This window comes from Natator depressus, chromosome 1 (genome assembly GCF_965152275.1).
Source record: "Natator depressus isolate rNatDep1 chromosome 1, rNatDep2.hap1, whole genome shotgun sequence".
Classification (NCBI taxonomy): domain Eukaryota; kingdom Metazoa; phylum Chordata; order Testudines; family Cheloniidae; genus Natator; species Natator depressus.
This window is the reverse complement of record NC_134234.1, coordinates 261,451,471-261,463,631: the sequence shown is the minus strand read 5'-3', so window position 1 is coordinate 261,463,631 and position 12,161 is coordinate 261,451,471. Positions and strand designations below refer to the sequence as shown.

The 12,161-nt window shown below is 42.0% G+C and overlaps 1 protein-coding gene across 1 annotated transcript in view; it reads right to left on the bottom strand.

The window, feature by feature from the left end:
* AGBL3 (AGBL carboxypeptidase 3) overlaps positions 1 to 11,885 on the bottom strand; it is a 56,347-nt gene extending 44,462 nt beyond the window's left edge. Inside the window, exons 1-4 of the mRNA XM_074950873.1 lie at positions 11,867 to 11,885; positions 10,164 to 10,266; positions 7,135 to 7,195; positions 5,558 to 5,740 (exon numbers count right to left, since the gene is read on the bottom strand). Coding sequence (XP_074806974.1) covers positions 5,558 to 5,740; positions 7,135 to 7,195; positions 10,164 to 10,250 — 331 coding nt within the window. The 5' untranslated portion in view covers positions 10,251 to 10,266; positions 11,867 to 11,885. The remainder of the gene's footprint in view (positions 1 to 5,557; positions 5,741 to 7,134; positions 7,196 to 10,163; positions 10,267 to 11,866) is intronic.
* Between the last annotated feature and the right edge of the window lie 276 nt (positions 11,886 to 12,161).

Below are 12,161 nucleotides of genomic sequence, written 5' to 3'. Positions count from 1 at the left end.
ATCATAATAGACCTTACTTGATACACTTTTATAATACAGCAATATCACATACAATCAGCTGATTCAATTACTTATCACTTGATGTTCAGACCCCTGCAAGAGGCTCTCTTGCCTACTCATTAGATTGATGGCTTTGTTTACCTTTTATGTAAATGTACCTTCACTGTCTGTGCCAGATGACCAGGCAGCTCAGACAAACAAATACACATTCGTTTGCCCAAGGCAGACTGTGCTTATGCATTGCTTGCCAAACTCATTTTAAGAACTTAATTCTAGCACATATTCATAACTCTTTGTACACACCTTGTACATACATCACACAAGAATATGCATGATCAGTGAATTATTTGTTTTCCAATGATATCTTACATGACCCCTTTTGGATACAGAGTCTGACAAGAGTGTTAGGTGTAGTGAGTATGTCAGGTCTGACAAGAGTTGCTGACATAAAGAGTGAACCACAAATGGGCATCTGTGTCAAAGTGGGTTACTTTAAAAAAAGATGAGTGTATAGGGAAAGAGGAGAAAGAAACATAGGTGATGAAGCTCTACTGGCCATAGTGGCTGTTTTACCAAAACCAACAGATAAGTGACTATCTTAACTCAAAGGACAAGGGTGTTACAGAAAGAAAAATGGATATCCACATGGTTCAGAGATGTATACAGCTTGTGAAAGGTATGGATAAATTTATACATGATGACTGTTTGCTAGGATTATTTAACTTGTAAAGAAAAGTCAGGAAGACTGGAGTATTCAAACTATGAAGGACACACTGAAAGTGTAGCTGTCCTTCCTTTTTACCCTACCCTAGGATAAAAGAACAGAGTAGTCAATTGATTAAATTAAAGGGCGATAAACTTGGACCACAGTTTTAGTACCTATGAATAATTCTCATTCACAATTCGAAATAAAAACAAGTATTGGATGGGGGGGTGTATTATTCTCTGGTAAAACTGATTTTCTACATTCCTGAACTACTCCTGATAATGCTAGTGACTGGAAGTCTATCAATTGATATATGTCACTGTTGTTAACACTCTGGATCTTTGCTTATGACATGACTAGAACTCTCAGCCCATAAAACAGTTTGTAAGGCTGTGGCTAGAGGCTCCAGTTACAGCTATCTGCACATTCACATGAAGGGTGTCAAAACAAGCCCCACAGAATCAGACGTACAACTTCCATTATTGATAATGGGAGACTGCACAACTCATTCTCTTTGTTAAAACTGCCCACTCAATATAAGAAAGTGCTGTGTCAAACTAATGATCATGCCTCCTCCATCATACCATGGGCCAGGCATATAGGTACAGAGGTGTTCATCTGTACATTTTAAATTTTAAGAAGTGTTTATATATTTGAAATATTAGGTCCTCACCTCTTCTTTGGTCAAGGACAAAGGCAAGAACTGGAGTTGTATGAAAAGAGATGTCACATATCTATAATATGGGCTGCAGATTTTTCCTCCCCTAAGGAAGGGGGAGCAGAAAACTTTTTTGCTATAGAGAAGCCAAGCAAATTTGGGATCCTAGAGAAAAGTAAGAGACATTAAACATGTTTTGCTGCAAAGTTCACCTTTAAACCATTAATCAAGAGGTGAAAGTCTCCATTATTCCCATTACTAGTAGTCTTCTGAGTGATCCGGTTCCTGTAATAATTTCCAAAAATAATGTGATTTTGATTTAACTCCTTTTCCTCCCCTGCAGTTAATGTATATTAGAAAGGGGTTGATAGGATGTGAGGGAGAGATATTCCTGGTGGAATTCTGCATCACTGCGCATGTGCAGAATTCATGTCCCTCACAGATTTCTTTGCTTCCCCACAGAAAAATGACTTCTGATGAGGAAGCAAAGGGAAGCCTCAAGAGTGGTCATGTGCCCCTCCCCAGCAGCACAGGCAGGTCAGTTTGGGCTCCTGGAGCAGCCAGTAGAGACATAAATCACCGCCGGCGGAGGGGGAGGGGGCTGGCCAGTCTTGTGTGTGATAAAGAAAGACACTGTGTCCCTCTCACATGCTATTGTGGCACGCTTGGCATGGAGGGGCAGGGCTTTGGGTTGTTTCTGACGAAGCAGGCGTGGGGCAGTCTCTGTCCCCTCAGACAGAGCAGAGTGTAGCAGCCTCCCTGCTCAGTAAATTGTTCCCAATGTCTTTGTGAGGAACTGTCTCAGACTGACGTGTCAAAAGAGGAGATTTTGGAACAAATTGATAAATTAGACACTAATAGTCATGAGGACAAGATGGTATTCATCCAAAAGTTCTGAAGGGACTCAAATATGAAATTGCAGAACTATTAACTGTAGCATGTAATCTATTTCTTAAATCAGCCTCTGTACCAGATGACTGGCAGATAGTTAATGTAACGCCAATTTTTGAAAAATTCTCCAGAGGCAAATCTGGCAATTACAGGCCAGTAAGCTTAACTTCAGTACCGGGCAAACCGGTTGAAACAATAATGAAGAACAGAATTATCAGACTCACAGATGAACATGATTTGTTAGGGAATGTGCAGCACCACTCAAAAACTCTAACACAGTGGTTCCCAAACTTGTTCCGCCGCTTGTGCAGGGAAATCCCTCGGCCCGCGCCGCTTCCAGCAGCTCCCATTGGCCTGGAGCAGCGAACCGCGGCCACTAGGAGCAGCGATCAGCCAAACCTGCAGACACGGAAAGTAAACAAACCGGCCCGGCCTGCCAGGGGCTTTCCCTGCACAAGTGGTGGAACAAGTTTGGGAACCACTGCTCTAACAGAATGTTTGGAACCATTAGGAAAGGGACAGATAATAAGACAGAAAATATCATAATGCCACAATATAAATCACAGGTACGCTTACACCTTAAATACAGTGTGTAGTTCTGGTCTCCCTATTTCAAAAAGATATAATTGGAAAAAGAACAGAGAAGGGCAACAAAAATTATTAGGGTTATTGAACAACTTCCATATGAGGAAAGCTTAAAAGACTAGGACTGTTCAGCTTAGAAAAGAGATGACTGAGAGGGGACATGATAGAGGCCTATGAAATCAAGAACGGTGTGGAGAAAGTGAATATGGAAGTGTTATTTACCCTTTCACACAGCACATGAATCGGGTACCCAATGACATAAATAGGTAGCAGGTTTAAAACATACACAAGGAAGAACTTCTTCACACAACGCACAATTAGCCTGTGGAACTCGTTGCCAGGGGAAGTTGTGAAGGCCAAAAGTATAACTGGGTTCAAGAAAGAATTAGATAAGTTCATGGAGAATAGGTCCAACGATGGCTATTAGCCAAGACGGTCAGGGATGCAACCTCATACTCTGGGTGTCCCTAAACCTCTGACTGCCAGAAGCTGGGAGTGGACAATAAGAGATGGATCACTCTATAATTGTCCTGTTTTGGTTATTCCCTCTGAAGCATCTGGCACTGGTCACTGTGGGAAGACAGGATACTGGGCTAGATGGACCATTGATCTAAGCCAGTATGGCCATTCTTATGTTCTTATGACCTGGAAGATTTTTTATATAAAAAAATAATAAGTAATGTTTCTTCCTGCTTGTTTTTTATGTTAGAAATGTATATCCACTGGAAGATGCTGTTGTGACCAGGGGTCAGATGGAAGGGAGACAGGAAAGAGGAACGGTAGTGATACTCTTCCAATGTCTGACCACAAAATAAGCCCCACCCACCTATCACTCACATTTGATTGTGCAGATGTTCAAACTATGATCACACATGCTCTCTGAACAACTTGGCTCAGCTCCCTCTCAGTAAGGTCCACATACAACCATGGCTCTGCTTGGCTTCCTTTGGGTGATGCCTGCTGATATTTTGAGCTTGATTCCCCCTGGTGTGAGTTCAGCTAACTTGCTTGGGGTACCTGTAAGGCTCTTTGGGATTGGCTCCTTCTTGACTAGGGACAGGAAAAAATGGCAGTACTCTTCTGAAGCCACTCACTACCAGTGCCAAAATAAACTGTTATTCGCAGTATTGTGCAGCTCTTCATAATATGATATTCCCTCTCCTTTTATACATACTTTGATGAGCAGCAAGTTAACAATGTTGACATTTAAAGTATTATCTTTGGGCATCTGAGTTAGCACACATTGAGATGAATGGGTCATGCCTCTTGGAATTATTATTTTGGATTCTGCAAATGTAGGCAGATTTCACTGAATCAGTTAGCCTCAAAAACATGACTCAAGTGTACCTCCACAAACAAAACAGTTAGAGACTTACTTTTGCTTTTTAAATTAAAGTTTATGATTCTGGAAAACAAGCAGGCAGCATGAAAAAGGTGCTGTACCATGCTGTATCACACTCTACCACCATTTACCAGATGAATTGGAGTCCTGGTCATGACTGAAAAACTAGTGAAGTTATAACATCACTAGAGACAAGAGATTGAAAACTGGGAAAATATTTTTAGTAATTGTGTTTAAAACAATACTTTTTGTTGGGTTTTGACACCTATTTATCTCTCATTTCTAATGAGCGCTTGTGAGAAACATAGCTTTTGTTGAAGAGTGAACATCCTCATCCCTTCAATTAAATTGTGAAGGCTCAAAATATACACTCATGGGATCCTCAAGAAAATCTTTAGTTAACCCAGGGAAGATCAGACTTGATTTTTCTTACACACACACAAACTTCCAAAATTTCATCTATCATAAAATAGTAAAATGGGGCATAAATCTAATTTTTAAAATATCTTTTGCAGGTCTCCTTTGCAGAACCAAGTCTAGAATGAAGTTCAGACACTTTCCTTTGTTCCTGATATTAGACCACATGTTCTCTTGCAAACCTGCTGTACAAAGAGAAGACTCCATTCTCTCAACTTCCCCAGTGGCACCCCACTCAATTCATTTTCTGGTGTGCTTTTTGTTCTCCCTGAACAGACTTACTCAAGGCTGATCTTAGGTGTCAAGACAGATGCTGACTATGTTAAAATCCACATGAACAGCAATTTGATAATTACATTTTTATAATACAATTGTTTGTACATGTTAAATGACACACTCTCTGCATAAGAGAGACAAGGTGGGTGAGGTATTATCTTTTATTGGCCCAACTTCTGTTGGTGAGAGACAAACTTTTGAGCTTCCACGGAGCTCTTCTTCATCTCTCTGAAAGCTCAAAAGAAGTTGGTCTAATAAAAGATAATACCTCACCCACCTTGTCATTCTAATATCCTGAGACCAACACAGCTACAATAACACTAGATTATCTGTATGACTGTTTCCAAAAATACAATTTTATTTATATGCTCAATTTTGACAACAAGTGTGTCCCTACTAAGTGGGTGATGGAAACCCAATCCTATACTATTCAAGTCAGCACGAGTTTGATCACTGACTTTAAGGGGAACAGAATCAGGGCCATCAACAGTTCAATCTCATCTCAGAAAACACATGATCTCCACTGATTGTTCCCAAACCACAGTGAATTTTATCAGTAAAGCACAGAGACTGGCAAGGAAAGTTCTTAATAGTGTCCCAATAGCTTTGATAAAGATTCATTTGTAAAAAATTATGAAGAGTTAAGTATTAATATTATTATTGACCAATATTTAGGACTTACCAATGTGTTCAATTCTATCCCTGATGACCTCACATTGGTGTGGCCAACGTATTAAACTCAGGTGACGTGCAGGAGATATGCCATAAAGATTGCGAGGCTCACGAAGCCGGGGTACCCATCTCCCAGAGTTATACGCCAAGACAATCTGTTTTGTCCGTGGGAAAAGCTGATCACAAATGGAATCTATGTGAAAATGAAAAAATACACTAGTCTCTTCAGTCCTTCAAGTGACAGCATGCAAAGCCAATTGGTCTGAAACTAATGGATAATCCAGTACCGCAGACTGGTTTCATGAATTTACTGTCATCCCACTGAAAAAAAGATCAATGCTGCATGCTATAAATCACCCTGAATTTAAAAAGCTGAGTTAAATGGACAATGGATTACATCTATCACAAAATACATCAAGTACTCTGCTATAAGTAATAAATAGGATAAATATTTCAAGCCAGGACCTTTCATTTGAGTCTTTGTAGATATGTATTAGCATCTTTTAATAGAGTTAGAAAGGATTTGTTTTATGTAATCTGGAGCAAGTCTCTTAGTTATACTTGTTAGGGGTGTTGAATGCAGGAGGAACAGGGGCACAACCAGAATTTTCCTAAGGAGGGGGGCCCAGGTAAGGTCATGGGCCAAGTAACAGAGGTTACATTCTGAGACATTCACATCTGTGTGTAGGGTTCCTCACCTTCATACTGCTGCATGGCACATGTATGTCCTCACTAAGTCGCCATCTCTCCTTCTGGAGAGGGCCCGGAAGAGGTAGAGGAAGTAGCATGAGGAGATTGCAATCCAGGGTTCTAGGAAATGGGAAATTGGGTCTGGGGGTGGGAAGGGAGGTGGATGAGGAGTTCTGGCCAGTCTCTCTCACCTGGGTCTAAGTCTTGGACCCAGGGAAGAAGCAGTGAATGAAGCTGTCAGCAACTGGCCAGAACAGGGGCAGGAGCACCTCCGGCATGCCACAGACCCAGAAAACAAGGTCGCCATCTTCTCATGCTGCCTCCTCCATCTCTTCCACTTCTGGGCTCACTCTGGAAGGAGAAACGGCTGTTTGGCGAGGACTTCTACAAGAATTTGTTGTAGCGCCTGTGGCCAAGGGTGAGTTGGGTCCTGGGCTCATAGGTCCCTCTCTCATTGCACCCCTGGAGGGAATGTTATTTTTTCAAAGTGTTCAGTTTGTCCTGGCTTACTATTTTCTCTGGGTCTGCTTTGTCTCAGCACAACAAATAGAGACTGGGGTAATGCCTTTTCATCTCTGGGGACCTGGGTTCAAATCTAGATTATGTCTAGAGCACGTGGAAAAGAAATTAGTTTAGCTGTCTCATTTTCATTCCTAGTGGACAAATGTTCACATCCTGAAGCCACCACATAATTTGGCAAGATCAATAGTTTCTGATCAAAGGAATGCAGCAACTTCTGACTGAGATGCATTAGCTGAACAACTGCGTGAGGAAGCATACATAGCTTTTGCTCAGACTACACTTGGCTCTCCTGTCACTTGCATGAGCACTAACCTTCTCATCCTCCCTTGTGACCTTGCAGTGAAAGTGTATGGGAATAAACGGAAGGGTTCTAACCTGTGAAAAATGCACACTGTTCAAGATCTTCTGCCACAAATGGGTTAAAGGGATCTTCATCCTAAAAATAAGACAACAGGATAGGCTCCTCTTGTTTCTATTTAACCAAAAGGAAGCAGCAATAGCATCTGTCCTGGTACCTGTTCTAGAACGATAAGGGGTTTTCAACAGTGAGATTACTCACTTGTTCATTATTATTATGAAAACACTATATCATAATGAAAACATTTCAGTGGTGGGGGAGAGGAGGACATGCCACTAAGGGAATGAGTTTCAACAAACATTGCAAATATGAGGAACTGACCACTCTCTGCATAACTGATCAGCTTCCATTTGGTCAATTACCTTGACAAATGAGCATGACTAAATATATTTTGCAGGAAATCTGAACAGAGCAGATGCCAACTCCAACCGGCCAGATAAACTATAGGAGACTAGAAGGCTCAGAGGATTGGTAAAGGGATATTTAGTCTTCTCTCTTTGTAAACCAATCTGAAGTTACAGTTATAGCAGAAGTAACTGAAAGTTGTTAGGTTTCAGAGTAGCAGCTGTGTTAGTCTGTATCCGCAAAAAGAAAAGGAGTACTTGTGGCACCTTAGAGACTAACACATTTATTTGAGCATGAGCTTTCGTGAGCTACAGCTCAAAAATTAATAACAAAAAGTTGTTATTAATGGCTGTTCAGAGGTCTATGAAAAATTAGTTTGACAAGTGTCTATATCACAAAAATTCCCAATTCCACACTTGGCACTTTTGTTGCCAGTTTCAGTAGAGAGACCAATGTTTAAAAGAGCCATAGAGAGGAAATTACTGTCTTGACCCTGAAGGTGATTTTGCCAGGTCAAGGTTGGAACACTGTGGCAAGGCAATATGAAGGAGCATGAACTGCTGCTGCTGCTGCCTATCCTGTATATTTTCACTTAATACAGTACTTAGCCTATAGGGCTGTCAGAATGGCACCCCTACCATTAATATCACATTCATGTAAAAAACCCACCTTCCTTCCTGAAATACCTTGGAACATTTCTAACTCCAAAACTGTTTCACAACTGCAGCTGGAAATTCTGATTTATTTGTGGACACTATTTACATTAATATTTTAAATATTGTTATGAGCTGAGTTAAACCCTGCTATGGAATGAGATAAAATCTCATTGAAATTAATAAGTGTAAACATGCCCTTCATTTAAGATATCTGTAAGGAACAGATAAGGGGTGACACCCAAAACAAGGCATAATGGAGTTTGCAGAGAAATAGCACCATGTGGGCAGAGTATTCCACTCATTAGCTATTGCGTGTGGTGAAAAAGACAAGCTGGAGCGCAGACAAGAAACTGAGAAAGACTCAGAGGCAGAGCAAGAAAGCCAAGCATCAGCCTATGGCCCTGGCAGAAGGCTAGAAAAAGATTTTGAGGTGGTGATGCTGGCAGAATGAAGCTTGGGCCTGGAAGCTCAGAAACTACTCCTTTTGGTTTTGGTTCCTCCTGCCTTTGCAGAAGAACTTTGCACATTCCTTGAAAATAAACAAGACTGCATCAAAGAAAATACCAGACTATCATCAATTTGTACTCCCAACTGGAACAACCTAAAAGGTCCCGAACTTTGACTAGCTGCTTGGATCAAAAAGTTACAATACATGGTTTCTGAAAATTTACCTAGAACAGAAGAATATAATGACAAGATTTTCAGAAATGACTAAATGTGTTTCAATTTTTGGATGCCTACTGGAAACACCTTATAGGGCTTGATTTTCAGATGATTGGTGCTGAGCACTTTTCAAAAATCAGGCTCCTTTACTGTGTCTCAAGTTAGGCACCCAACAATTGAGACATGCAAAATCAGTAGTCACTTTAACATCTCAGCAATCCCAAAGCATTACTATTGGGTTAACCCAGCAGCAACCTAGTAGTGTTAGTTCTCTGTACTGGCATGTGGGAGTCCTTGCTTTGATTCCCTGTCATGCTTTCTCAGACAGGGGGCTAGAAATACTCTGGAGAAGTGAATTCACAATCCCCACCCCCAGGGAGAGCCGGGTAGGAGGAAGGGTGTTACATTACTCAGCAATGTAAAACCATACTGTTCTGAACAGTACCAGTGGTGAGCTCAAAGGGGGTTCCACTTAGTTCTGTGCTAAACATGTGGTTTCAAAACTGGGGTCTATGGATCAACAGTAGTCCACAAAACACTTGTTGGCAGCTGTGGAGAGCTAGCTAGTGACATGGTGTTGTCTCGCCTCTTGCTTTTGGATGCTAAGCCATTTTAAAATAAGTTAAAACTACATCAGTGTTTTCATATTACTTTTCCATGAAAACAACTGATGTAGTTGCCCCAGGGATGTTAATCGCAAATGTGAGAGGAGGTGTGCATGAGACAATGTCTCAAAGATTCAATCCACCCTACAAAAAAGTTTGAGAAAAGCATGGGAAAATATAAGGCATGAGGGAAAAGACAAAACTCTGGACTCCCTCAGAGATGAAGAGAAGAGGAAGTAATTACCATCAGCATCATCACATACATCTCTCGGTTTTGTTGATATGCTATGACATCACTTCACTACATGTTTGCAGTTTGGAAGTAATACAAAAGAATGTTGTATTGGAAAATAGCTGAGAAACCAATCAGACCCCTGTGCAGACCTCAATCCCTGCATAAAGTTTGCTGTAGGACTGGGGACTGTATTTTTACTTTGTGCATTTGATAGTACTCTGTGTATACCCAGTGGCACTGGTAAGTTTTCCCTGTTTGAACAGGATAGTGGAGAGAAAAATATTTTAAAAATAGGAAAATGTGGTCATAAACCCACACAAACTGACAGGGAAACTCAGGGGAAGGTGTAATACCTGAAATTACTTTTAACTCTTTTTTAAAAAAGTGGCTAGGTTTGAAGATCACAGGACCTCTTTAAAGCGGGGAACTGGAATCAGATGTCATCAAGTTTGCATAGAAAGCAAATCATATTATATTGATGGGTACATTATAAATAAATAAATACATACATACAAAAGGATGAAGGCCAAAGGGAGACGTACCGAATTGTATTCATCACTTATTATGCGATTTATCAGCTGCTTATCCTTGTCTGAATCTTCTGACATAATCTTCAGAAATGTGAACATTAAATTGTTCTGCAGACTGTGAAATACATTACAATTTCAAAATGACTGTTTTTACACTCTTTCTACACCAAACACTCTTTCTACACAAATAAAGGGGCAGCAAGGGTGGGATTCCTCCTGAAATTTCTGCCTTCTATGAAAACAATGAGGAATCCTGTGGCACCTCAAAGACTAACAGATTTATTTGGGCATAAGCTTTCGTGGGTAAAAAACCCACTTCTTCAGATGCATGGAGTGAAAATTGCTCTGTAATTTTCACTCCATTCATTTGAAGAAGTGGGTTTTTTACCCACGAAAGCTTATGCCCAAATAAATCTGTTAGTCTTTAAGGTGCCACCGGACTCCTCGTTGTTTTTGTGGATACAGACTAACATGGCTACCCCCTGATACTTGCCTTCTATGAAAATATTTATTTACAGTGACAAACAATTAGGCATTATGCCACCAAGAGAGGTAGTCAAAATGCCATCACTAGCTGCATTCAAGGAAAGATTAAAACAAACACTAGAGGAAGCCATAAAACGAAACTCTTTGGAAATGAGAATAGAATGGATTATAACTAGATCTCCTGGAAGATCTTTGGGATGGTTTTTACATTAACCTTCTCTCTAAAAATTTCCCAGTGCTGCTAATATCAGCACAACTCCTGCTGTGATAGCAACGGAGATAAAGCTAGAGGGTAGAACTGGAATATAGGTATCAGCAGACTTCCATGCCAGAGAATTCTCTACTGAGACCCCTCAATAAAGGGAAGGGATGTGGTTGTAGAAGGCAGATATGCCAGAGCATACTGTGTTCTAACTATTCTGCTGGCCCAAAGAGGGGCACTGCAACAAAGCAGACCTAGGCTGCTCTGACTGATGGCAGGAACTCAAACAGTCCCTGATTGCTTTCAGAAATGGAGCAAACTGTAAAGGTGATACACAGCCATCTTTGCCTCCGCACTGAACAGAACTTAGCTTGGCTGCTGCTTGGAATCAACGCCTCTATTTATTTGATTCTCTTTCCCTGTGAAAAGATTCAGATTTTGCAAAGTAGCAGTCAGTTTAAACTGGCATAGTTCTTGTTATTTTCACGGTTGCCCCCAGGGTTCTGAACAGCAGCATAAAACAGAACAATTTTCTTTATTTTACTTGGTTGCTGTTTGACAAAGTTACCAGCTGAAGTGAAGGCCCTGGAGCAGTGTTCTGCTGCTGAGTAAGATGATTCATGGTTTACATTGGGAAGGATTTTTTTTTTTTTTGCTGCTAGAAGCTTCCACTTTCAAAAGTGAAATAATAAATTCTGCACAGATTAATAGTTTAGGTCCCAGTGATCCCCAGGGGCATCTGGGCAAGTGCATTTTTCAGACTCTCTGTACACAACTCAGCAGGTTAACAGGGAGAAGGACCTTCAGGGAGGGGAAGGAGGCTTAATTTGCGGCCTCTGAATCTTTGTCCACCTCAGATGCCCTGGCCCGGGCTTTCTTTAGCAGCTGGCCACAGGCTGGCTGGCACGTCCCATATGACACGTCTGACCCTCTCTCAGGGACGTGCTCCTGGAAGTCCCACCCCATCCTGTCCAGGCCCCATTCTACCTCCACTACACCATCCACAGCACCCCCAATTTACACTCACCCCGCTATGCAGCCACTCACATCCCCCTCCCCCCCTCCATGCCAGTGCCCCTTCCGGGCCCCTGGCCGCGCCCGCCAGACCTGAGCCCCGCCCCAGCCCCGCCCCCTCTGGGCGCGCCCCGCCCCGGGCCCAGCCGCGGAGCCCAAAGGGGCGGAAATCCCGCCCATGAGCGGCTGCCCGGTTGCCTCAGCAACCAAGGTCTCCGCCCGTCTCGCGAGAATTCTGCCCGCTGCCCGGCCCCGGGATGACCCTGACCCGCGGGGGAGGTGCAGAGGCCACGTGCCGGGGGCGGGGC